Source organism: Megascapheus bottae, chromosome 24 (assembly GCF_031878675.1).
Source record: "Megascapheus bottae isolate mThoBot1 chromosome 24, mThoBot2.hap1, whole genome shotgun sequence".
Lineage (NCBI taxonomy): Eukaryota > Metazoa > Chordata > Mammalia > Rodentia > Geomyidae > Megascapheus > Megascapheus bottae.
In genome coordinates, this window is record NC_143532.1 from 11,605,578 (window position 1) to 11,632,683 (window position 27,106).

A 27,106-nucleotide genomic window follows, 5' to 3' on the forward strand; every position below is an offset into this window, starting at 1 on the left:
TCTAAAAGCCCCCATCTCCACACCCCTGCCAGCACCCCAACTTAAGCATGGACTTGAGGTCCAGTCGACTGGGCCAGAGAGACTACAGTGATGGACAGAAGAGGAAAGCTGGGGCTCCACTGGGCACAAAGGCCGAGGCCTCTGCTGTGGTCGCTCGGTTGGTTGACCAGTGTCTGGTGGACACCCAGGCCACCCCCAGGCCCTCCAGGGACGCACCTGGTCCTCCTCACCACCACCCTCCTCGCCGTAGTAGAACACATTGTCCCGCGTGTCATCTTCCGGGAGCAGAAGGGGCTCTTTGACCTTCCGTTTCCTTCTCACCAGGAGGAGGAGAACCAGCAGGAGGACTGAAAGAGTTGGGGGATGGGAAGAGTGACCCCGGCACAAGGCCAGCCAAGAGCCCCAGGCCCTCAGAAGCCCCGTTTAAATTAAAACCCCACTCAGGTGCTGGTGGCTCACGTTTGTACTCGTAACTACCTGGGAAGCTGAGATCCGAGGGCTTCAACCCTCAGCTCCAAAAGGCCAAAAGAGATGTAGCTCAGGTGACAGTGGTACTAGCCTTGGGCAGAAAAAGCTAAGCGAAAACTCAAGACCCTGAGGTTCAAGTTCCACTACAAACATAAAAACCAACCAACCAACCAACCCCAAACCCTGATGGTGAATACACAATGCACTCAGGAACCCCTGCCCAACTCTTCAAAGCTCATGCAAACTGCTCTTTGTTTTTGTTGCTGTTGGTGATGGAGCTTACCTCAGGGCCTGGGCACTGGTCCTGAGCTTCTTTTGCTCAAGGGAGGTGTTCTACCATGACCTCCAGTTTTCTGTGGTTAACTGGAGGTAAGAGTCTCACAGACTTTCCTGTTCCAGCTAGCTTTGAACTGCAATCTTCAGATCAGATCTCAGCCTCCTGAGTAGCTAGGATTACAAGCATGAGCCACCGGCGCCTGTCTGCCATCTGGCTTCTTCATCTACTCTCTCCTCCCTTCCTAGGGTCTAGCCATGCTGGCTTCTCTTGACTTCCTCAAATCTACTCCCTTGTGACAGTAAGCCTCCATCTTCCCATGTGGAGTTCCAGATTATACTGCAGGACTTTCCATACTGAGGTGTTACCTTTTTTTTTGGTCAGTCCTGGGGATTGAACTCAGGGCCTGAACAGTCCTTGAGTTTTTCTCCGCCACTTGAGCCACAAGACCACCTCTGGCTTTTTCTGTGTATGTGGTACTAAGGAATTGAAGCCAGGAATTGGCTACACTCTCAGTCAGGTAGTCAGGTGTTACCTTCTTATGAGCCCCTTGTCCACCTAGACTAGACAGATTTGACTTAAACACATAATTCACAGTAAAGGGACACCCTCTCACCTTCCCTCTGTAGTGTGGTTCAGATGAAAGGGCACAGAATATTTAGGATTACTGCTATTTTTGCTGCTGATGGAAGCTGTCTCTGGCTAGTTTTTTTTTGGTCAGTAACAGGGCTTGAACTTCGGCCTGGGTGCTGTCCCTGAGCTCTTCAGTCAAGGCTACTGCCTTACCCTTTGAGCCACAGGGCCACTTTCAGTTTTCTGATAAGTCAATTGGAGATAAGAATCTCAAGGACTTTAGTGCCCAGGCTGGTTTTGAACCATGATCTTCAGATCTCAGCCACTTGAGTAGCTAGGATTACAGATATGAGCCACCGTGCCCAGCTCCTAGCCAGCTTTTTGATGCTTACTTCAGTCCCCAATCCCATGCCACAGGTCTGAGGGAAAGCAAGAGGCAGACTGCACTTCTTAGCACCTACTCACCTCTACCATGGACAGGCAAATCTCATCCCACATCCCTTCCCTAACTGGTAAGCAGAAATGCCTGGCTTCGATCTCTCAGGCCAAGGGCTTTGGTACCTTTGGTGGCTCATCTCATATGAATTTGAATCAACTCAGTAACTGCCATCTTGGTCAGAGCCCCCAGTCACCTGCTCAGCCCTGGCACAAGCTTCCTATATGGTCTTCCTGTCTCTACCCTAGGTGTGAAGAATCAGAAAACATTTATATCACCATGCATCACTCTTCTGCTTAAAACCTTCTAAGAACTTCCTAAGTCACCAGCCTACAGGATTAGAGGCATGTGTCACTATATCCAACTCCAGAAATACTTCTACCAACTAGTGAGTGGTACTCAAGGCCCCTTAGTGTCAGACATTCAGAGAAAAAGCAGTCTCTCAATTACTCTGTTGTCAGATGGGGGAACATGTGATACTCACACAGCAGGGCCAGGATAGCCCCCAGGATAGGGAAGACAAAACTGCCCTTCCAGCGTTCCGGACATGCGTCCACGTGGCCATGGCAGTCACACACTGTGGCCCTGATCACTGTTAGTTGTTCCTTGTTGCCGAGGTCAGACAGAGAGAGGTATACATCGTATGTGTCTTGCTTCAGGAACTTCTTCAGGGACAAGGCCACCGTGTCTCCTGGAGTGGGTGGATGAGTCATTAGCCTTGGAGGCCAGGGGTGGAGGGAAGTGAGGACCCCACGTCAAGAGAAGCCTGGACCAGGAGCATGGCAGAGTGCTTGCCTAGCATGCATGAAGCCCTGGGTTTGATTCCTTGGTACCACATACACAGAAAAGGCCGGAAGTGGTGCTGGATCTCAAATGGTAAGAGTGCTAGCCTTGAGGAAAGCCCCAGGACAGAGCTCAGGCCCCGAGTCCAAACTCCAGGACTGGTCAAAAAAAAAAAAAAAAAAGTAGCCTAGAGCAAGTGAGATTAGCACTGTGGGTGGGAGGGCGGCTGCGGGGCGGGGTGTGTGCGAGAGGCCAGGGTTTGATCTCTCCACCCAAGAGCCCAAAAGGCTGATGCCAAATTCACCATCATGTAGGGGACCACGAGCACTGAAACTAAACTCATCATCATGTTTGTTTCTTGGTTTTCTCTCAGTAACATGTATGTCAGAGATGGGAAGGAGGAAGCTCAGCACTTCCTCCCCAGAGCACCACCCTCCCCAGGGTGCAGATCCGTCGCAAGCTCACTCAGGGTGTGTCCACTATTATGCTGTGCTGGGCTCCTGACTTCCTGTGCAACACTGGGCACGTCACTTCCTCTGTGCAGGTGGCTTTCCCATGTGTGCGGGAAGGTCCCTTAGGGCTCCAGAGGATGCTAGAGGCTGACAAACAGCCCTTGGCTGCCATCTTTGAGGAGCCCGTTAATTCTGTGACCCACACGATGCTGGAACAGGATTGTATGCGGGGTCCAGGCGAGGGGACTCCCGTCCAGCAGCACTAGCACTCGCTCTCACCTTTTTCATTGACCTCTGCCATCCAGTGGATGTCCGAGTCATGCGTGAGCTGGGCCTGGAAAGGGGAGGAGTGGGGCGACAGGTCCTTGTCGGTGATGTTCAGCACTTGAGGCACCGGGCTTTGGTTGCAGATGGTGATGTGACGGGGCTCGGGGAGCGGGCCATGGTCATTGATGTCCGTAAGTGTCAGCAGAAGGGTCCCCGTGCCAGTGGCGGGTGGGCTCCCTGTTCATAATTACATACACAATGTCTTCTCAGTACTTGGTCAGCCTCAGAGAGGCTCTGAGCTCAAACTTCAGGGTCCCGCATGTCAACTGGGGCTTTTTTTTTTTTTTTTGCCAGTCCTGGGGCTTGAACTTAAGGCCTGGGCACTGTCCTTGGGTTTTCTCAAGGCTAATGGTCTACCATTTGAGCCATAGTACAACTTCTGCCCTTTGCTGTGTATGTGGTACCAAGGAATGGAACCCAGGGCTTCATGTATGCTAGGCAAGCACTCTACCAGTAGGCCACACTCCTGGCCCTGAGCCTTCATTTTTATGTTCATAGTAGACATTATTAGCTGACCACAGCACAGCTGTAGCATCAGACAGTCATGGTAATCCATTACAGAACAAAACCTATTGGCCATAGTGGTATCAGCTGATCAGTTCGGGAAACTTGCCTCTAGGTCTTGTGAGGCAGAGATAATAACAATGTCATTATCCCCCACATTGATCATGGTGTGACATCATTAATCAATCATAGTGCTTTACAGGTATATCCTTTTAGTCAACCTTAAGACTATTAACCAAGTCAAGCTGGTAGCTCACATCTGCAATCCTAACTACTCAGGAGGCTTGAGATCTAAGGATCATGGTTCAAAGCCAGCCTGGGAAAGAAAGTCCATGAGACTTAACTTCAATTAACCACCAGAAAACCATCAGTAGAGCTGTGGTTCAAGGTGGTAGAGTGCTAACCTTGCCTGAAAAAGCTCAGGGACAGCGCCCAGGCCTTGAGTTCCACGATCAACAACAGTAACAAAAAATTAGCTGAAGGCCAACTTTAGGTTAAGTGGATCAAAACCTCAGCTGAAGAAAGTCTTCAGGACCCCTAGTGATTCTTGGGGTTTCAGAGAAATCAAAATCACAGCTGCCATCCTAGGAGCCCTGGAACTGCAGGCTGGCTTGCTGGCTCCTCCCTGAACTGTCCTCTGCTGGGAAGGGACCAGGTAGTGTCACGTGACCTGTCCTCTGCTGGAAGCAGTGCAGGCTCTCACCATTGTCAGTGGCCAAAACCATGACTTCATAGACGTTGTTCTTCACAAACCGCTCATCTTCTCGGTCTAAGGAGCCTGCAGCGGTGACCTGTCCACTGTCTGGGTCCACAGCCAACCACCCTGCTGGGTCTCTCAGGATGTGGTAGCTAGAGGAAGAGAAGGCCCACATCCAGCACACTTAGAACTCTGGCATCACCATTCCACATCTTCTCAGGGCTTCTGGTTCCTAAGGACCATAATGGCTGCATCTCACTGTAAAACGGAGCCTAAGGCAGTGGAGAAGTTGGGGTGGCAGGGACGGCAGGGAGTCAATTGGGCACACCTGTCCCCTGAACCCCAACCAGTAGTCAGCCCTGAGTACCACAGGAAGGAGAGATCTAGTTAGGGGTGAAGTTCTAACTTTCGAACCATCAGTATGTTAACTCCTGTAACTCACTCCCTGTCCCCCATGTGCTTGGCTGGCCTGAGGCCCGGGTACCTGATCTGCTGACCCTCCTTGTCAGGGTCTTGTGCAGTGTAGATGCAGACAGTCTCCCCGACGGAGATGCCCTCCTGGGCCTCAATGACTTTGGATGGTGGGACAAACACGGGGGCCTCGTTCACATCTTCCACGTGGACCACTACGGTGGCTGTGGAGGTGGGGAGCTTCACCACGAAGGGCACCTCGTTGGTCACTTCAATATACAAGGTGTGCTGGCTTTGGGCCTCAAAGTCTAAACCCTAGGGGAGAAGGAGGCTCTGAACCACCATTCTGTGAGGAGGCACGTGGTTCTCCCAGCGGCCACAGGGAGGTTCTGAAGCCCCCAGGAGCAACCATCCTGGCCTCTTCTTCTGTCCATACTACTAAAGCTTCCCGCTTTTCCCAAGTGGACACTGAGATCATTCTAAGACAACTGGCTTAGGAAATCCTAGAACACTAGTGCCCATCGGGGTGACAACATCCTGCAGGACAGATGACATGAACGTTGGGGTGTTCTAGTTGTTAAACTGGGGATGCCTCCAGCATCCATAGGTTGGGGCAGGGGTCCTTTGTCCCTTTGTTAGAGACACTAGCAACTGAACCTATATCCCACGTGACTTGCCAATATACCTTCAGCCATCCATACATGTGTGGGGATGAGAAAAATCTGCTTGTAATTCAAGTCAAGATTATGTTTTACATATGTAGCCAAGATTTTGGTGTGGTTTTAATATATACTGCATGTTCTAGGCATGCAACTTCTAAAGGGCTCTTAATTGAATTTGTTCAGGACTTCTCTGGGATTTGTTTGCTCACTGTTTTAAGGGGACATCAGTACCAGTTGTGGTGTGTGTCACCAAGACAACACAGCATCCATGCATCTGGATGGTTTGACAAACAGGCTGAGTAACCATTTCATTATGTTTATATTTTTGAGACCTGCAGCTACTGGCCTTAAGACAGACTCAGAATCTCAAGTGCTTCATGATGTATTCTAATGTAGTTGATTATTTTTTGCCAGTCTTGGGGCTTGAACTAATGGCCTGGGCACTGTCTCTGAGCTTCTTTGGCTCAAGGCTAGCTTTTCTGTTTATGTGGTACTGAGGAATTGAACCTAGGGCTTCATGCATGCTAGGCAAGCACTCTACCACTAAGGCACATTCCCAGCCCTGTAGTTAATCCTTCCACAAGCATCCATTTGTGTGTGTGTGTGTGTGTGTGTGTGTGTGTGTGTGTGTGTGTGTGAACCACAGCTCCACTTCTGGTTTTTGGGTAATTAATTGGAGAGAAGAGTCTCACCGATTTTTCTCATCCTGGCTGGTTTCGAACTGTCATCCTCAGATCTCAGTCTCCTGAGTAGCTAGTGTAAGGTCGGCCCCCAGAAGGCAGTTCTGGAGCCCTCTTCCCACCTCTGGGCCAAGTCTCCATCTAGTACCTGAGTTACCTAGGTAACTGGCACACCTGGGGGTGGTTACCCCCCCACCCCTTTTCCTGAGGTCACCTCCCATCCTACTGATTGTGGGAGAGATCTCATCATCATCCAGTGTGGCCACACCTCCCCTTACCTGGCCTCACCTGGCCACACCTTCTCCCCATCCCTCCCCTATATAAGTTGGGGCCAAGCAGCTGCACCATGCATGGGGCGGGGACGCAGTGTGGAATAAATTCCTTCCGGCCTGAATACTGCATGGTGCTCTCCTGTCATCAGCCTCACTTAATTTAAACCTAACAAGTGGGATTACAGGCGTGAGCCACGGGTACCAGCAGCATAGACTTTTAAAGGTTGAGCCCCTTATGGGGAGATGACTGGATGCGTGCAGTCTGTGAACTCCGGGCTCTGAGAAGCGGTACAGGGTGGGGATGGGGTGGTGGAAAGGGGAAGCGGGGAGGAGGGAGAACCAGGAAGGAAGAGGATGAAAGAGGGAAGAGGAGGAATGGGTGTTGGACAACAGGGTCCTCAGCACAGGAGAGAAGAATGGCCACAGGCAAGTGTCCTGATGTGATGAGCAGCCCCCCTCGTCCTGGGGCCGCAGGTGTGGCCTCACCTTCCTAGTCGTTAGGACACCCTGGTTGCTCTCGGGGTCCGTGGTGATGGTGAAATGGCCCGCCTCGTCACCTCCCACGATGCGGTAGGTGGCACGCCATGCTGGTGAGTCGGGGGCATCTAGGTCAGTCACCGTCAACCTCTTCACCTCCTGGCCCACTTGGTTCTCAGGCACCTGGGCCTCGTACTGTCAATGTGGGAAGCAGCATCATGAGAGCAGAGCCTGACCATCTGAGCCTGGGCCCCACTTCCAGGGCTGTGACCTCTCTATCCCACTTTTTTTTTTTTTTTTGGCCAGTCCTGGGGTTTGGCTCGAGGCTAGTGCTCTACCACTTGAGCCACAGCACCACTTCTGGCTTTTTCTGTGTATGTGGTACCAAGGAGTCAAAGCCAGGGCTTCGTGCATGCTAGGCAAAAGCTCTACTAATAACCCTTTATCCCACTTCTGAGAAGATCCCAGGACCTTTACCCTTCCCTAGACCATCAGTCTCCACCCACAACAGGCTTTCAGGGCACACGCTGTGAAGGAAGTCCTGAGTGTCACACTCCCCACTGTGGGGACAGGACATACCAATACAGGATCTGCTTTCTGTCTCCCACTAGTGCCCAAGAATTTCTCTGGTCTGGGTGGCCGAGTCAAGGCTGTGCACAGCCACTTATCTAGCTGAAGTCCAGAGGGCCAGGGCCTGGCTGGGTCCGGGCACTGACCAGGAACTTCTGTGGAAGTTTGGGCTGGGTGTAAAGATCAGCCACACAGAATAATTTTTAAATTTCTTTTTCCTCTTTTCCTTCCTTCCCTTCCCCTCCCTCTTCCCTCTCTTTTCTTGGTCATAAAGCTGTCCCTGAGCTCTTTGGCTCAAGGTTAGTGTTGTACTACTTTGAGCCACAATACCACTTCTGGTTTTCTGGCAGTTAATTAGAGATAAGAACCTCAAGAGTTTCCTAACTGGGATGGCTTTCAACTGTGATCCTCAGATCAGATTCTCCTGAGTAGCTAGGATTACAAATGTGACTCATCAGTGCCCAACATTTTTGGCAGTCACAAGGCTTGAACTCAGGGTCTGGGTGCTGTTCCTGAGCTCTTTTGCGCAGCACTCTATCACTTGAGCGACAGTTCCACTTGCAGTCTTTGAGTGGCTTTGGGCTACCATCCTCAGATCTCAGCCTATTGAACAGCTGGGATTGCAGGCATGAGCCACTGGTGCCCAGCTCAGTACAAACCTTTTTTTTGTTTTGTTTTTTGCCAGTCCTGGGCTTGAACTCAGGGCCTGACCACTGTCCTTGTGTTTTTCTCAAGCCCTACCACTTGAGCCACTGCAGGACTTCCAGCTTTTTCTATGTATGTGGTACCGAGGAATCGAACCTGGGTCTTTGTGCATGCTAGGCAAGCACTCTACCACTAGGCCAAACTCCTGGCCCCTAGCACAAACTTTTAATCATCCCTTAAATAACATTTGGCAGCTGGATAAGATGAAATGTGCATGTCACTTTGACTGGCATGAGTCATCTGTCACTGGAGGGGACAAGAATTCACGAGGGATAGTGGATATGTAAAGTTATGTGGCCAGTATATTTTCATGTCAAAGATTTTCATGTCAAACACCTGTTTGCCAGGCTTCTGTTAAGACCTGTAGGTACATCACTGCATTTCTGATCAGAAGGATGAGTAGCTACTTTATTGTTATTTCTGTTCCACAGATGAGGGAAGGGGGCACAGAAAGGTGAGGTATTTTGTCCTGGATCACACAGCTAGCAAGTATCAAGACTCAGCCCATCGCCACTTCGAGGGAAGAAGGGAGGCGGGGCATTACCTTGTGGGGCACAAACACGGGAGCGTTGTCATTGGTGTCAAGGATTTCTACAATGGCCACCGCTGTGGCGGAGGAACCTTCCCCGTCCAGGTCTGTAGCGTGGATGGTCAGCGTGTACTCAGGAATTTTCTGGGGAGAAAGGGAAAGGAGAGGAAGCCCATCAGGACTGCAGTCCTTGCCTGGGCTCCAGGAAGCACAGCCTTGGGGCAGCAGGAAAGGAAATGGCAGCTCACTCCCCCGTCACTCTCTCTCCCTCCCCTTGGCCCCCACCAGGTAGAAGAGAGGCAGGGAGTTGTGGGGTGGGGCATAAGGATGATCTCAGGTCCCACAGCTCCCCAGGGTCTGTCCCTGACCCTCAGCCGCTTCTCCATTCATTAAGAAATGGAATGCAACGCCAGTTTGCTCAGCCAGTTTGCTCAGCGCTAATCCCACTTTGTGGGACACCAGGGACAGATCTAAGCAATCACACCAAGAGAGCCATTCCGAGAGGAAATGAGAACAACTCCAGAAAACACCCAGCCTCCATATGGCACCTGCCAGCTGCCTCCTCTCCTCATAGGGGATCCAGGGAGGCTGTCTGGAAGGATGCCAAAGGGATATGTGCAGAGAGCTTCTCGCTGCTCAGGCCCAGCTCAGGTGAGCCCGGGGGGAAGCATTTTCCACGTCACCAACCTCCCGGTCCAGGCCACTGGAGATTACGCTGATGGTGCCAGTGCTCCGATGGACGGTGAACATGAGGTCATACGGGTCCTTCGGTTCCTGGCTATGTATGGTGTAAGCGATCACGCCATTGTACGTGGTGATGGCGTCGTCCTCGTCTGTGGCTGTCACCTGCATCACAGAAGTGCCTGGAGAAGAGAAGGGAAAGGTGATACGCTTTCCCTCCCAGCTCCAACTCTAGCCTTGTCAGTTCTATTTTGTAGTTAGCTGTAGCCCACCTGGACTCCAGTCTTCTCTGTCTTAAAAATGGCTTTTTTTGGGCCGGGAGTTTCACCTAGTGGTAGAGTGCTTGCCTAGCATGCATGAAGACCCAGGTTCGATTCTTTGGTACCACATACATAGAAAAAGCCAGAATCGGTGCTGTGGCTCAAGTGGTAGAGCTCTAGCCTAGAGAAAGCCCAAGGACAGTGCTCAGGCTCTAAGTTCAAGCCCCAAGACTGGTAAATTTTAGACTAGGCTCTTGCCTACCTCTAACAAAGCACTTATTTCCCAGCCTCCCCTCCCTTTCCCCTCCCAGGCATCATGCTCTCAATTGAATTTTTTCTTAAGGTTGATACTCTATCACTTGAGCCAACACCTCCACTTCTACTTCAAAGTCTTTTTTTTTTTTTTTCCAGTCTTGGGGTTTGAACTTAGGGCTTCATGCATGCTAAGCAAACATTCTACCACTAAGCCACATTCCTAGTCTCAGTTAAGACTCCGTGTGTGTGTGAGTATATGTGTGTGTGTATGTGTGTGTGTACGTGCCAATTATGGGGCTTGAACTCAGAGCCAGGGTATGGTCCCTTAGCTTTTTTGTAAGGCTGGTGCTCTGCCACTTGAGCTTCATCTCCACTTCTAGCTTTGTGGTAGCTAAGTGGACCTAGGAATATCTCAGACTTTCCTGACTGGACTGGCTTTAATTCATGATCTTAGATCGCCTTCTGTGGGCCTCCGACAGCTGGTGAGTGTTTTCACTGTGGGACTTTCTGACAAGGACAATCTATGAGTCTTCACTACAGAGGAGGAGCCTCTTCTTGAGAAATGTGCTGGTCCCCACCACCCTCTTCTCCAGCCCTGGCAACTTGTTCTGCTCTCCATAGATCAAGTCCCAAAACCTCCCTGCCACAACCCTTAAGTAGGAGAACTTCCTGTCAGGTGCGTCACAGTAAGTCGTATGATGGATGACGGTTCCTGTAGCCCAGGCTCTGTTGTTTCTAATCATCATCCCTTAAGTTGACATGGTTCCCAACAGTCAACATAATTACTAGGATTCAGAGGTTGAGAACCTGCCCGAGGTCACCTCCAGGACAGAGGCAAAGTTTAAGAATCAAACTTTGACCTGGGGTTGGTAGCTTCACACCTGTAATCCTAAGTAGTCAGGAGGCTGAGATCTAAGGAATGAAGCCAGCGGGGGAGGAAAATCTGTGAGACTCTTATCCCTAACTGACCAACAAAAAGGCAGAAGTGAAAGTATGGCTCAAATGGTAGAACAGCAGCAGCCTTGAATGAAAACAAAACTAAGGACCAGGAGTGTGACCTAGTAATAAGAGTGCTTGCCTAGTATGCACAAAGCCCTGGGTTCGATTTCTTGGTACCACATACACAGAAGGCCTGAAGTGGTTCTGTGGCTCAAGTTGCAGAGCACTAGCCTTGAGCAACAGCGCTCAATGTCAGTGCCCAGGCCCTGAGTAAAGCCCCATGACTGCCATACAAAAAAGAATATATATAAGAAAACAAAACTAAGCAAACAAAAAAGAAGTGAGTTTGAGGCCTTGAGTTCAAGTGCATGCACGCATGCGTGTGCGAGTGCACACACACCAACAAAAAGTAAAAAGAAACGTAAAAAGAAGTAGCAAGATGTGGTGGCTCACGCCTGTAATCCTAGCTACTCAGGAGGCTGAGATCTGAGGATCACAGTTCAAAGCCAGCCCAGGCACTAAAGAACGTGAGACTCTTATCTTTAATTAATCACCAGAAAACAGGATGTGGGGCTGTGGCTCCAAGGGTAGGGTGGTAGCCTTGAGCTGAAGAGCTCAGGGACAACGTCCAGGCCCAGAGTTCAAGCCTCAGGACCCACCAAAAAAAAAAGTCAAATCTTGGTCTTTCCTTACAGCATCTGAGGATGCAAGGAAGCTCTCCCCCCGCCCCCGAGGCCTGTGCTTATTTGGGGGTGTTGGAGTGGAGTGGGAAAGCTAGAAGGCCTCTGGTAATCAGGTGCACAGTCAAAAGAACTAGAGTATGAGAGCAGGTGGCTGGGGCGGGGGTGAGGGGGCTTCTAGCATTTCCTGGATGGTTTCAAAAGTTGACCTGAAGCTGGGTCTGAGTGCAGCAGACCCAGAGCCCTCCCCTTTTGGTCCCCTTACCAGGCAGCACCCCCTCTAAGACGCTCCCTCTGAAGACATCCTGGGTGAACTTGGGTTTGTGGTCATTCTGGTCCGTCACGATGACTGAGATGTTCATGGGATTCTCCACGGAGGCTCCGTTCTCTGACACGGCGTGGCTAAAGAGCTGCGGGCACACAAGACTGCATTCAGCAGTGCACGGTGCTCCCACCCCCCCACCCCAATGCCAGGCCTGCCTGGGGTGGCAGAGGCAATGCTGGGGGGGATACTACAGAGCTATCACTTGCCTCATATTTGGCAATCTTTTCCCGGTCCAGTGGTTTGTTCAGCAGCAGCCAGCCCGTCTCTTTCTCTATGGAGAAGATGCCCTCGGGGGGGCTGTCTACTCCGGACCCTGTGACGCTGTAGAAAATCTTGGTCCCTCTGTCCTTACTAGATTTGAGCTGGAAGCAAAATCAAATGGCAACTGACGGAAATGACAGTTCCTCACCAGCGCAGCAAAGAGCTCAAAGCCACCATGGCAGGGTACACGAAGGCACATTCATACCTGATACAGCCTCTGGGGGAAAGGGCCCTTGCTGTTCTCAGGAACAGATATAGGCGGCACCACCCATTCTCGCTTGTGTCGTCGTAATATTCGTTTTAACGGGGAGACCTCTGCCCCTTTCCTTTCCTGCAAGGAGAGATGGATCCACTCAGCACCCTTGTAACCATAGCAAATGAGGGTGAGGAGAGAAACCTAGACGGGTGCACTGAGAAGGGATGTACACCATAGTATACTTGCATAGACGAATACTACACAACTTTACAACTTGAGGACTAGAGCCAGGAACTGGGGGCTCACATCTGTAATCCTAACTACTCAGGAGGCTGAGAGCTGAAGATCACTGTTCAAAGCCAGACTGGGCAGGAAAATCTCTTTGACTATTATTGCCAATTAACCACAGAAAACTAGAAGTGACGCTATGGCACTAGATTTGAGCAAAAGAGCTCAGAGATGGCACTCAGGCCCTGAGTTCAAGCCCCACAACCAACCAAAAAAACAAATCAAAAAACCCACATTAGGGGCCAGGATTTTGGCTAGTGGTAAGGTGCTTGCCTAGCATGCACAAAGACTGAGGTTTGATTCCTTGATATCATATACGTAGAAAAAAGCCAGAACTGCTGCTGTGCCTCAAGTGGTAGAATTCTAACCTTGAGAAAATCCAAGGACAGTGCTCAGGCCTTGAGCTCAAGCCCAGAACTAGCACAAAAACAAACAAAAACCACATTGTGTTTATACTATGTGTCAAGCACTTATCTTTTATGTGAAGGGTAGGGATAGAAGACTGTATGTTCATAGTTTTTGTGGTTGCTGTTGTTTCATAGTACTAGGGTTTGAACTCAGGGGACTTGTACTTGCAAAGGAGGTGCTCTGAGCTACACCATTTTGCTTCAGTTATTTTTTTGGACAGTCTTCTGGTTTTTGTCTGGGGACAACTCCCATGCTCAGTCTTTCTATGTTCTTAGCACAGATAAAGCCTAGAATAATAGAAGGGAAACTGGGAATAGTGCTTATCTATGGGAAGGGAGAAAACTGTAATCATTTAATAAACCATATGCAAAAAGGTACAGATACACGAACAATTCATTGGCTTTTTGCAAGAAAGGGAAATGTCTATTTTTATATTCATCTACCTAGATATACACAAAGCATATAACCTACAGAAACACATGTAAAATGAAACGTCTAGATTCTGCAGAGGGTCTAGCCAGTGATTATCCATGTCTTCTCTTGGAGAGGTGGAGAGGATTTCGGTAGATAGAGACAAATCAGACTGTTGTAGAGACTTTTTTCCCTTCGTCTTCACTTTTGTAATACTGGGGCTTGAGCTCAGGGCAGGTGCTCTGCCACATCAGTCATGCAAACAGTCCCTATGAGGCTATTTAAAAAAACTAAAACCAAAAGGCATGGCCCAATACCTGCTGTCCACCTTCCTAAAGGCTCATGGGATTAGTGGTTACTGGGGTGGGCTTCACTTGGGGTTAGCCTGGAGAGTGAGGGAAGAGAGGCGCAGCGGGGGAGGAAGGGGTCCATAGGATGGGACCTTGGGATACTGCAGGGCAATACTTTGCTCTTTGACCTTACTCTCTGATGCCCCCTATTGAGCAGCTAGATTTATCTCCCCGCTCAGAGCCCCTTCCTGCTCATCCTGAGTGGCGAACAGCTCTCTCCATTTCCTCTGAAGGGTTAATTGACTGACAGCTGCTACAGCAAAAGCCTCTTGCCACATCATAACATAAAACATCTTCCTCTTTTTTTTTTTTTTTTCCTGTCCTGGGGCTTGAACTCAGGGCCTGGGCCACTGTTCTTGAGCTTCTTTTGCTGAAGGCTAGCAGTCTACCACTTGAACCACAGCACGACTTCTGGCCTTTCCTGTGTATGTGGCTCTGAGGAATCAAACCCAGAGTTCTATGCATACTAAGCAAGCACACTGCCACTAAGCTACCCAGCCCACATTTTCCTTTTGTGCTGAGGGTGGATGTGGTGCTTTACCTGGACAGTTCCTTGGGCCAGCACACTGAAGTCATCATTACCAATGCCAGGAAGGGTGGCCTGTTGCCCAGGACAACCGGCAAACACTGCTGTGGGAAATGAAAGAAGAGGCATTAGAAAGGAGAGGGACTTCTGCAAGCCCCAAGTGTAAACAACCTGACAAAGGCCTCCTGTATGGATCAAGGGCTGTTACCAAGTGACCACAACATAAATTCACATTAGGAGGCTACCCCCTGATGGTAGGCAATATGTAGATGCGATCCCTTTTTGGGGGTTTACATGGTCAAAGGGACCAACATCACATTCAGTGGGTAGCCTTGTGAGACACAGGGTTGACAAGGCCATAATCAGAGGAAGATAGTGGCCTGATAGTCACGAGACTACACACAACCCATCTCCTGTCACATGGGATGGCATATTGTTGCCCACATGACACCTTAGACCACCTGTTTACTTCAGTTTGTCATGTATTCCTTCTGAAAATTCCCGTTAGGCTACCATTCCAATAAGAACTTTGACCCTATTCCCTCAGCCTTCTGAGTGCCAGGGTGATGGGTATACATCACTATACCCAGCTTAAACACCATGTACAGAATGTAGGGAAGTCAGAATTGGGGGGAATGGTACGTACCTGACAGAATACTAGTCAGCTTTTAAAAGGAATAAAGTTCTTTTTTTTTTTTTGTAAAAAAGGGAACAACAGGGGCCGGGAGTTTGGCCTAGTGGTAGAGTGCTTGCCTAGCATGCACGAAGACCCGGGTTCGATTCCTCGGTACCACATACTTAGAAAAAGCTGGAAGTGGTGCTAAGGCTCAAGTGGTAGAGCTCTAGCCTTGACAAAGTCCAAGAACAGTGCTCAGGCCCTGAGCTCAAGCCCGGGACTGGCAAAAAAAAAAAAAGAGAACAACATTCTGACACCTGCTATAAGACACAAATGAGCAATGGACGCTGGAAAATGCTAAGCTGGGTATGGCTCAATAATCCATGTGCACTTCTGAGGTTCAATCCCACACCAGAAAAACAGTTCCAAATAAAAAATGATGCTACGTGAAGTAAGTCAGAAAAGACCAAACACTGTGTAATTCCACTTATAAGGGGAACCTGGCAAAGTCAAATTCATGGACAGGAAGTAAAGGTTGCGTAGACAAGAGAGCAAAAGGGAAGATACTATTTTGTGGGTACGGCGTTTCCATATTGTTTGAACTCAGGGCTTGTGCTCTCACTTTGTGCTACAGCTCCATTTCCAGCTTCTTGCTGATTAACTGGAGATCAGTCTCATGGACTTTCCTTCCTAGGCTGGCTTCAAATTAAGATCCTCAACTCTCAGTCTCTTGAGCAGCTAGGATTGTAAGCGTAGGCTACCAGTACCTGGCTCAAAGCTTCAGTTTTGCAAGATAAATGGTCCTGGAGATGGTTAATGTCAATATTAAGGCTGCACAACACTGTGCGTGTACTTAGTACAGAGTTGTTTACTTTAAAATAGTTAAAATGAGTGAGAGAGTGTGTGTGCATGCACTGCTGCTGCTTTATGGTTATAGTCCCAGCTACTCAAGAGTCTGAGATATGGAAGGTCAAGGTTCAAAGTCAGCCTGGGCAAAGTCTGGAAGAGTCTATCTCCAATTAATTAGCAAAAAGCTGGACTGGAGATGTTGCTCAAGTGGCAGAGGGCCAGTTAAACAAACAAGCCAAGCAAATATGAGGCCCTGAGTTTAAACCTTAGTTCCAGAAAACAAAGGTAAAAATGGAACTTTATCTTGTGCACAGCTTAATACACACACACACACACACACACACACACACACACACACACACACACAGAGTGAAAATCTGCAAATAGCTGAGAATGTGACAATCACTTTGGAAAACAGTACTGCAATATTTGTTATATATATGTTTTCCAGCAAACCCAACAACTGTACCCTGATGTGCAGACCCTATAAAAAACATGTATCATAATGATTGTGGTAGCATAAACAGTAATAGTTGAAATCAGAAACAGCCTGAGCCAGGTACCAATTGCTCATGACTGTAATCCTAGCTATTCAAGAGGTTGAGATCTGAGGATCATGGTTCAAAGCCATCCTGGACAGGACAATCCATGAGACTCTTAATTTGCAATTAACCTAAAAATGCCAGAAGTAGAGATGTGGCTCAAGTGGTAGAGTGCTTGCCTTGAGCCAAAGAGCTCAGGGTCAGTGCCCAAGCCCAGATTAAAGTCTCAGTACAGGCACATTAAAAACAAAGAGATTGGAAATGTGAATAGTCCTTGCCTAGAATGCAGGAACCCTTGAGTTCAATTCCTCAGTGCTACATACACACAAAAAAGCTGGATGTAGTGTTATGGTTCAAGTGGTATCGTGCTAGTCTAGAGAAAACCCAAGGCTAGTGCTCAGGCCCTGGGTTCAGACCCCAGGACTGACAAAAAGACAAACAAACAAAACAACAACAACAACAACAGCAGCAGCAGCAGCTCAGGGAAGGTGTTCAAAGACTGGCAAAAACCAAAAACAACAACAAAAAACAAGAAAGAATGGAGAGCGGCGGGAGTGGCAGCTCATTCAGCCATGCAGCTGTGCTTTAGCACATTTGGCTAGCATGGCTCTCTCAACATGATACATTTTAGAGAAATGCCAAGACAAGATGAAGGAAAGCAGTCAGGGGCAGGAACCAGGGCAAGTGGTGCAGTTTGTTTGTAGATTCCTCTGGTGCTGTCTCCAAGCTGATAAGAAGTGTCTCTAGTAAGGATAATTTATATCCTTTCTGGGAGGGAGTTAACTCCAGCACTCTACCACTTAAGCTACAACACCACTTCTGGCTTTTTCTGAGGTTCACTGGAGGTAAGAGTCATAGACTTTCCTGCAGGACTGGCTTGGAACCTTGATCCTCAGATCTCAGCCTTCTCTGTAGCTAGGATTACAGGCGCAAGCATGGAGCCTGGCCCTTTGCTACCGCTTAATGGCTTTTTAATTCAAATATATATTAAGAGGCTAATTCTGAATGGTGATCCATTTGTAATTTTTTATTTTTTTGTCAGTCGTGGGGCTTGAACTCTTGGCTTGGGTGCTGTCCCTGAGCTCTTCAGCTCAAGGCTAGTGCTCTACCACTTGAGTCACAGTACCACTTCCAGTTTTCTGGTGCTTAATTGGAGTTTCTTGAGGGAGAAAAAAAAAAAGTCTCTTGAACTTTTGTGCCCAGGCTAGCTTTGAACCGAGATCCTCATAACTCAGCCTCCTGAGTAGCTAGGCTTACAGCCTGAGCCACTGGTGCCCTGGCCCATTTGGATTTTTTTGGTGGGGGGCAGTTCTGGGGCTTGAATTTAGGGTCTGAGCACTGTCTTGGGCTTTTTCAAGGCTAGCATGCTACCACTTGAGTCATAGCACTACTTCCAGCTTTTTTCTGTGTATGTGGTACTGAGGAATCAAACCCAGGGCTTCCTGAATGCTAGGTAAGCACTCTACCACTAGGCCACACTCCTAGTCCCCATTTGGACTTTTTTTTTTGCCAGTCATAGGGACTGAACTCAGGGCCTGAGCACTGTCCTTGGGCTTTCTCAAGGCTAGAACTCTATCACTTGAGCTACAGCGTCACTTCCAGCTTTTTTCTATGTATGTGGTACTGAGGAATCGAACCTGGGTCTTCATGCATGCACCCTTACCACTAGGCCAAATTCCCGGGCCTGAATGATTTTTTTTTTTTAACCATTATTCATTCCACTGTGGTGAAGTTCCAAACAGCTAAAACTTATCTAGTAGAAGTGAACTCCGGGAGTAGTACTATGGCTCAAAGTGGGAGAGCACTAGATATGAGATCAGAGACAGTGTCCACGCCCTGAGTGCAAGCCCCATGACTGATCAAAGAAAAATAAACGCCCCAGGGCGGCTGCACCCTTATTCCAACACACATGCTTATAGTCTCATCCTCAGAGGAAATCTGATTTTGCCTCAAGCCTGGAGGTACCAGGTGTAATGTGTGGCTAAGGTTAAATGGTCTTAAATACAGGGCAAAAGTTAAGTATCTAAAGGGCACTTACTCAAGATGCCACCTGTAAGATCTGTGCCCAGAAGGTGGTTCTGGAGACTCCACCCCAAGTCCCTGCCCAGGGTCTGAGTTGCCTGGGTAACTGGTATACCTGGAAGCAGTCACGTCCCCCAGAAGTCACATCCTGGACAGCTCCATGTTATCTCCCATGGGACTGTGGGAGAGTCCTAGGCTCTGAAGTCACATCCATACCCAGTGGGGCTGTGCACACCTCCTCTCACCTGGCATACCTTCCCCACACGAGTTGAGGCCAAAGAGCTGGGAGGAGAGGGGACATCAGCCACATGTCTCCACCAGGCATAACAGGGTACATGCAGTCTGGAGTAATAAAATAAACCTTTTCCTTCCTACCTGAATCCCATTCTCTCTTATCAGCCTACTGTAATTTAAACCTCACACCACAGAGGTTTCAAATGGTATGGGGAAGGTCTCAGAACTCTATACATCCTATGCAACTATGTGCAGAAAAGACTGGAAGAAAATGAACCCTCCCAATAATGGCAACTTGTTTTCAGGCCCATTGCCTTAAGCACTTGGCCATGATGACCTTGCTAGCCACACACAGTTAATTTCTGTGTGTGTGCTCTGGGACTTGAACTCAGAGTCTAGGCACTGTCCCTGAGCTTTTTTTTTGCTCAAAGCCAAGGCTCCACAGCTTGAGCCACAGCTCCACTTCTGGCTTTGTGGTCGTTCATTGGTGATAAGATTCTCAGATCTTGCTGAGCACAGTGGCTCATGCCTGAAATCCTTGCTACTCAGGAGGCTAAGATCTAAGGATTGTGGTTCAAAGCCAGCCTGGGCACTAAAGACAGTAAGACTCTTACCTCCATTTAACCACTAGAAAACTGTAAATGGTGCTGTGGCTCAAGGGTAGAGTGTTAGCCTTGAGAAAGCCTAAGGACAGTAACCCAGGCCCTGAGTTCAAGCCTCAGGACTGGGAAAAAAAATTCTCAGATTTCAGCTTCTTGAGGAGCTAAGATTATAAGTAGGAGCCACTGGTACCCAGTCAGGGGGCAAAATGTTTTACCATAGGCCTTTTGAATTCGGACCATGATGTGGTCCGAATTATTCGAACACTGATTACAAAAAGGAAAAAAAAAGATGCTGGGCGCGGTGGCTCACGCCTGTAATCCTAGTTACTTAGGAGACTGAGATCTGAGGATCGCGGCTCAGAGTCAGCCCGGGCACTAAAGTCCATGAGACTCTTACCTGCAATAAACCAGCAGAAAACCTGAAGTAGCGCTGTGGCTCAGGGAGGAGGTCAGTAGCTTTGAGCTGAAGAGCTCAGGGGCAGCACCCAGGCCCAGAGTCCAAGCCCCACAACCGACAAAAAAGCTACTTTCTCCATTTAAGCCTCTCCCTAGGGGAGGCACTGTGGCTACCACTGTGTGTGTGTGTGTGTGTGTGTGTGTGTGTGTGTGTGTGTGTGTGTGTGTGTGTGTGTGTGTGTGTGTGTGTGTGTGTGATTTTCTTCATTATTAGGAAGCCTTAGGGCACAAACTGGAAGAGCTGCTACTCCCCGGTAACCCAGAAATCTTCCCATTCTCTAAAAAAATCTGCCCCTCAGGCATATATTCTGCACCCCACTACCCTAGTTGCTGGCATATTTCCATTATTGGGGCTCCAAATGTTAGTAGCACATTATCTAGGCTCTCCATCCATTCTTAGGGGGGACACTGCCAACAATCAAGGAGCCAGCTGTCCTGGGTCAGCCAGGCTGTACATTCCAGGTACCCCAGGGGGGCTGGCCCCATCAGTCCCATCCCACACTTCACAAGGCCTGGGTCCCGGCAGGTGGGAGCAAGCGTCAAACCCCACCATGCCAGAGACATAAGACACTCAGAGATACCCAGCTAACCAAGATAACCAGGTAAAACTTACCCTGTCCAAGTCCTCACAAAATAGTCAAAGTAGATCTATCTACTCCCAGCCTGACAATTTAGGAAACAAGATGCTCCCACAGGGTCTCAATTGCCTCAGAGAAACAGCAGAGGCCTCCCAAACTAGGATGGCCTAGGGACAAGTTTTCAAGGTCTGAGGGCAGTTAAATGATATGGGGTTTGGAGTCCAAAAGACATGGGTTCAACTCCATACAATGCTCCATACAAATAATACGGGTAAATTGTGAGAGTTTATGGGAACTCAGTTTTCTTATCTGGAAAATGGAAGAAGAATAAGACCCCCTTTATAAAACTCTTGGGTAGAATAAGTTAGTGTTTGTTGAACATCAAGCTTGGGGCCTGGCCCAGAATAAGCCACTAACAAAAGTAATTGTATACTAGCTAAGTATACAATTAACCTAAGTTTCTGCCTCTAAGTCTTGGTATCTCTACACCAGACAAAAAAACCATCTCCCTACTTGGGAAGGAGTTACCCACAGCTGTGTTTTTTCCTGATGGATGAAGCACGGGAGGGCGAGGCACACACAAAGGACCAGAGACCGTAGCGGGAGCTGGCTTAGCTTAGGCTGCATCTGGAGAGGGCAGTTTGGTAGGAGGACTCGGTGGTATGAAAGTGTTGGCAGGTAGCTGACCTTGCTAGGCAAACCTGCCCAGGCACTCGGAGAAACATGAGTAATCCTTTCTGCCAACTGTGAGTCACCACCCGGCTGCTTGGAGGTGAGGCCCTGAGGCAGATGGTTAGGTTCCTCCTGGAGGCTTTCTGGCACAGCTGGCTTCCCTGGCTTTGCGTCACTGTTTCAAAACCAGCATCATCACTCTTCCTGCCTCACCTTTAAGCCACTCTGTTATGAAGTGAGTGGGCTCCTGTTCTGCCTATACTTGGCTTCCGCAGACCACACATCACGGCCAAGTCAAGCAGGCATGACCAGGCTTGTGGCAAACTCTTTTTGAGGTGAGTTGATGAGCACAGTTCAGACTTTAAGGCTAGAAAACAAAGGCCTAAACACAGCACTTGCTCCCACACCCACTTGGGACCTCAGACAGAGTCATCTATGCCTGCTTTAGCTTGTTTCCCTCACAAGGATCTGGAAAAACAAACTCCAGGAACCTGACCAAGAGCTGCCTATTATACTCAAAAAACTAAACATAAGGGCCGGGAGTTTGGCCTAGTGGTAGAGTGCTTGCCTAGCATGCACGAAGACCAGGGTTCGATTCCTTGGTACCATATACATAGAAAAAAGCCAGAAATGGTGCTGAGGCTCAAGTGGTAGAGCTCTAACCTTGAGAAAGCCCAAGGACAGAGCTTAGACCATGAGTTCAAGCCCTAGGACTGGCAAGCAAGAAAACAAACAAGCAAACATAGATCTTCCCCCATGACGCAGCCATTCTACTCATAGGCATCTATGTACAACACCACAAGCCAGGATTCTGTAAAGACACTTGCAAACCCATATTCAGGGCTGTACTGTCCACAATAGCCACGCTATGGAAACAGCCCAGATGCCCTACAATAGATGAGCAGATCCAAAAAACATGCAGTACCTATACACAGTGGAATTTTACACAGTCATTAGAAAGAATGATATTATGTCGTTTGCAGAGAAATGGATGGACCTAGAACAAGTCAAATGAGGTAAGTTAAGTGCAGAGAGACAGATGGCCCATATTTTCTCTCATATGCAAGTTAGACCTAAAATATACCGGGACATGATGAACTACACAGGACTCGAGGCCTATACACACAGTGAGGGCACTCTTCAGAACACAAGGGCACAAGGCATCGGATCACATGAAATAATATTTATCTAAATGAATGCTAAGAAATGGTAAGAAGAGATGTTTTTTCTTGGTTGTTTTGTTTTCTTTTTGTCTTATTTGGTCATTTACCAGTCTTTGGAAAGGTAAGAGGGAGCAGAGAAGTGGGGGGACAAGAAGTGAACAAATATAGCAGTGACATTCATTAGATACTATGCTGAAAATGAACTACACAACTTGTGGGTGGGAAGGGAGGGAAAAACAGAGTGAGGGAAGGGGCATCATTGTCCAAAACAAAATGTGCTGTCTGCCTGACTTATGTGACTACAAACCCTCTGTATTTCACCTTTAGAATAATACATTACCAATGCACATGGATAGTATTCAGCATGGAGCCTGTATTCATGATTCCTAGAAACATAATGAGCCAGTCACCCCAATATTTTTTTGTTGTTGATCATGGGGCTTGAACTCAGGGCCCACGCACTGTCTCTGAGTTTTTTTCACTCAAGGTTAGAGCTCTACCATTTTGAGCCAGAGTGCCACTTCCTGATTGGGCTAGCTTTGAACCTTGATCCTCAGATCTCAGCCTTCTAAGTAGCTGGAATGAGCTAACAGTGCCCTGCCTGTGAGACTCTTATGTCCAATAAAGTATACAGAAAAAGCGGGAAGTGACCCTATGGCTCATGTGGTAGAGAGCTAGCCTTGAGCAAAAGAAGCAAAGGGACAGAGCTTAGTCTCCAAGACTGAGTTAAAGCCCCAAGACTTTGAAAAAAAGTCTTGGTTGAAAAAAAAGACAAATCTATATATCTGCACTAGATAAAAGGCCAGGTGTCTCTGGCCTAGGTTCAAAGTTCCTCTTCAAAAACTATCCTGCCAAGCTTGCCTCAGATCCTCAACTGGCGCCACTATAAAACTTGGGCAAGAAGGGTCCAGTCTTGGGCACAAGAGCTGATGAAAGAGAAAGCTTTTAGATTAAGATGTAAATTTGTCTTATTAGCACTGTAATCCCAGTGTCTAACCACATTGGATATTTTGATAAAACAAAAGAATCCATCTCTCTGGAACAAAATGTCCTTTAAGGCTGTTCCCTGCTTTTCTCTGGGCATTTCCATGTCTCGTGTGTGTGTGTGTGTGTGTGTGTGTGTGTGTGTGTGTGTGTGTGTGTGTGTGTGTGTGTGTATGTGTGCATGCGCACACACATGCATGTTTCTTCCAAACTTAGGGCCTGTACTTAATTAAGTACTCTACCATTTGAGCCATGTCCCCAGCCCCCAAGCATTTTGACTTTAATACTACTATCAGCTTGAACATGATGGGCCTAAAAAGGCAGCGGCAGTGTGAGAAGAGAGACTGCTTACCAGATCTCTTATCGCTTGGTTTAGGAACTTATTTAGTTGTAGCTATTGCTATCTCTGTTAAGGAGCTGGGATAAGAAGATGTGGTGAGAGGGCCGGGAGTTTGGCTTAGTGGTAGAGTGCTTGGCTAACATGCACAAAGACCTGGGTTTGATTCCTTGGTATCACATACATAGAAAAAGCTGGAAGTGGTGCTGTGGTTCAAGTGGTAGAGCTCTAGCCTTGAGAAAGCCCAAGGGCAGCTCTCAGGCCCTGAGTTCAAGCCCCAGGACTGGCAAAAAAAAAAAAAAAAAAGATGTGGCAATAAAGCAAGTATAATTGACTGGAAAGGAGATTCTGGAATTTTCCTAAGTAAAATTATATATAAAAAACAGGACCAGTGGAGGAGGGGGAGGGAGGCAGGCTCACAGGGCAGGGACTTATAGCTTAAATCATAGAGAACCCACTGAGAAAACAGTTCACTTACTAAGAAATACTGCCTGATTAAAAGGCTAAGAGCTGTGGAATATTTGGGAACCTGGTACTGCTATCTACTGTTGGGATGGGAAGAGAATGAAAACTGGTACTTTTCTGCAAATTAAGAAACCTTAAGCCCCTGACCCAGAATTTGTGCCAGAAAGTACCCCATTCCTTCAAGAACCATCCCAGCTGATGCTTAAATACAAGGGAAAAGTCTCAAGCTTTTAACATAACAATTATGTTGAGCTACAATCATTCCAATGGCTCATTTATGGCCTTAGATGTCATAAAAGAAAGCCTACCTAGGAGAAAGAGCTCTGCAGAAGGGAAGGAAAACAGGTCACACAACAGCCATTTATAGTAGCCTGACAATTATAACATAAAATATTAAGTTTTATACTTGAACAAATCATGAGATGGGGCTGAGCCCTGGTACCCCCCCCCCCCTGCAAAACAGCCTAAGTCTCCCCAGGCATCTTCCAGGAAAAAGGAGCCAAAGATACCCTGGCTATAATCCCCCAAGACTGGGCAGGCTGAGGCAGGAAGATCAAGAGTTCGAGGCCAGCCTGGGTTACATAGTGATGACAACAACAACAAAAATAAAGGCTATGAGGAGGTACAGTGGGAGACCAATGGGGAGAGGCCGCAGTGTAGCAAGGCATGCTGGGAGAGCACATTGGTGAAGACAGAACATGTTGAGAGGGAGGCCCATTTCTTTAGCTAGCTAGCTAGCTTGAAGAAGACCCTCAAGAGCCTGCCAGAGCCTCAGTGCTCTTCCAAGGGAATCCATCTTATCTCCTTACAACTACCAGCCATGCATCGGATCACTGTCTTCTGAAAGCTGAGGAGATGTTGCTGGTGTGGAAAAATCTCCAAGAGATGTCCTTGCACTTCCAGGAGCTTCACAAAGTCCTTGGAGGTGTGGGGCTAGACAACAGAGGGCATCCTGTTTTCGAGAGTGGGACTGGTAGCTTTTGCCACCCTCAGCCTGCAGCCCTTTTGCAAACCTAGTCAAGTAGAAGGGGAAGCTGACTACTGAGCAGCAGCACTGGAGGACCAGCTATGGCACAGTGTGGACCTGGGCCCTTCACCTGAGCCCAGACACCGTTAACCAAGACTTGGGTGGGAAGGTAAGAGGATAAGAAAGTGATGAACTTCTACTTTCTTTTAAATGTTCCCTTGCAAAGACAAAGGTCTGTGGGCCCACATATTGCTTATCGTCTAGCTTTTCCACAATAAGCTCATATATCTGATTTGAAATCAGAACTTGGTCTAACTTCTCAGTGAGGAAGGAATACACTTTTTAAACCCATAGCCAGGCTCCAAGGTGGGGACTAGAACATCACTGATTCAAAGCACAGCAAGCTAGATGGTGGTGGCTCATGCCTGTAATCCTAGCTACTCAGGAGGCTGAGATCTGAGGATGACAGAATCCAGCCTGAATTTTGAGACAGGAGAGTCTGGGAGAATCATTTCAAATTAAACAATGAAAAGCCACAACTGAAAGTTCAGGAACACTTCCCTGGCCCTGAGTGCAAGCTTTAGGACCAGCACATACATGGAAAAGTTCAGTATGAAGTGTGCTGTCTTTTTTTTTTTTTTTTTAAACCGTAGTTCCTCTTCAAAGACCATCCCAGAATAGAACTCCAATTGATCAGCTTGCAGCCAGCTGCAATGGCAATAAGGCATAGGGAGTGAAATGTACACACGTACCTGCAGCTCTGGGCAAGCCACATTGCTGGATATTTAAGGTGCTGAAGGTTCTGTTGCCAGTGCAGGAACAGATTCTACCCAGGCCTAGTAGCTAGCTCTGGCAGGCATTGTTTTGTTTTGTTTTGTTTTTGCCAGTCCTGGGCTTAAGCTCAGGGCCTGAGCACTGGCCTTGGATTTTTCTCAAGGCTAAAACTCTACCACTTGAGCCTCAGCACCACTTCTGGCTTTTTCTAAGTATGTGGTACCAAGGAATCGAACCCGGGTCTTTGTGAATGCTAGGCAAACACTCTACCACTAGGCCAAACTCCCAGCCCCTCTGGCAGGCATTGTATACATTACAGCACAGACATACTTTATGAAAATTTCAACTACTGAACTTTGAAATGATACCATAAGTACTCATATATACATGTTAAAAATGAATATTTATAATACGTAATATATTAATGTAAATATATAATAACAAATTATACTATAAGCATTAGTATATAGAATTCTGTAGCAAGTCACAGAACTGTAAAGCTGGAGTACCCAGCCAGCTCCTATCCCCCTTCCCCCACCACTTCACACACGTTTCTAGAGAAACAAAAAGCTTGAATAACAGGCTTTAAAATGAGGTTTTCAAGAATGCATCCTTTACATCAATGCCTCCACCCTGTTTGAGACTTGTACCATAACAGTACTTGGGATCAAATTCCAAAACTCTTCAGACCCTCTTAAGGGAAAACAAGATAAAAAATGAATGACCACTTTAAGAATGGAAATCAGGGCTGGGAGTTTGGCCCGCAGTGGTGGAGTGCTTGCCTGGCATGCATAAAGACCTGGGTTCAATTCCTCAGTACCACATACATAGAAAAAGTTAGAGCTCTAGCCTTGAGAAAAGCCCAAGGTGAGTGTTCAGGCCCTGAGTTCAAGCCCTGGACTGGCAAAAAAAAAGAAAAGAAAAAAAAAGAATGGAGATCAACTGTCCTTCAGCAAAAATGCTTGCTATCTAGACCTTGAACTTGAGAATGAAAGGCACTAGGAAAGCTACTAAGTTCCCAGCACTTAGGGGAAAACAATGTTCATGTGAATAAGATTTAGTAATATACTTTAAAATCATGGAACTTTAAATAGTTTTTGATTTCAAGTATTTTTGAAATCAGATAATTGGAGCCTCAAAAAAAAAAAAAAAAAAAAAAAAAAAAAGAGGGCCTGGGAGTTTGGCCTAGTGGAAGAGTGCTTACCTAGCACCCAGGAAGACCAGGGTTCGATTCCTCAGTACCCCATACATAGAAAAAGCCCGAAGTGGTGCTGTAGTTCAAGTGGTAGGGCTCTAGCCCTGAGAAAGCCCAAGGAGAGTGCTCAGGTCCTGAGTTCAAGCCCCAGGACTGGCAAAAAAAAAAAAAAAAAAAGCACTGGGAGCACATGGTGGCTCACACCTGTAATCCTAGCTATTCAAGAGGCTGAGATCTGAGGATCATGGTT

The 27,106-nt window shown here is 47.8% G+C and overlaps 1 protein-coding gene across 1 annotated transcript in view; it reads right to left on the reverse strand.

Moving 5' to 3' along the window:
- The window catches only part of Cdh3 (cadherin 3), a 41,254-nt gene that overhangs the window by 2,361 nt on the left and 11,787 nt on the right, over positions 1-27,106 (reverse strand). Inside the window, exons 3-14 of the mRNA XM_090357381.1 lie at positions 14,416-14,504; positions 12,427-12,552; positions 12,167-12,322; positions 11,901-12,045; positions 9,508-9,683; positions 8,836-8,964; positions 7,026-7,211; positions 4,999-5,240; positions 4,521-4,666; positions 3,266-3,490; positions 2,236-2,442; positions 217-347 (exon numbers count right to left, since the gene is read on the reverse strand). Of these exons, the coding sequence (XP_090213507.1) occupies positions 217-347; positions 2,236-2,442; positions 3,266-3,490; positions 4,521-4,666; positions 4,999-5,240; positions 7,026-7,211; positions 8,836-8,964; positions 9,508-9,683; positions 11,901-12,045; positions 12,167-12,322; positions 12,427-12,552; positions 14,416-14,504 (1,958 nt within the window). The remainder of the gene's footprint in view (positions 1-216; positions 348-2,235; positions 2,443-3,265; positions 3,491-4,520; positions 4,667-4,998; positions 5,241-7,025; positions 7,212-8,835; positions 8,965-9,507; positions 9,684-11,900; positions 12,046-12,166; positions 12,323-12,426; positions 12,553-14,415; positions 14,505-27,106) is intronic.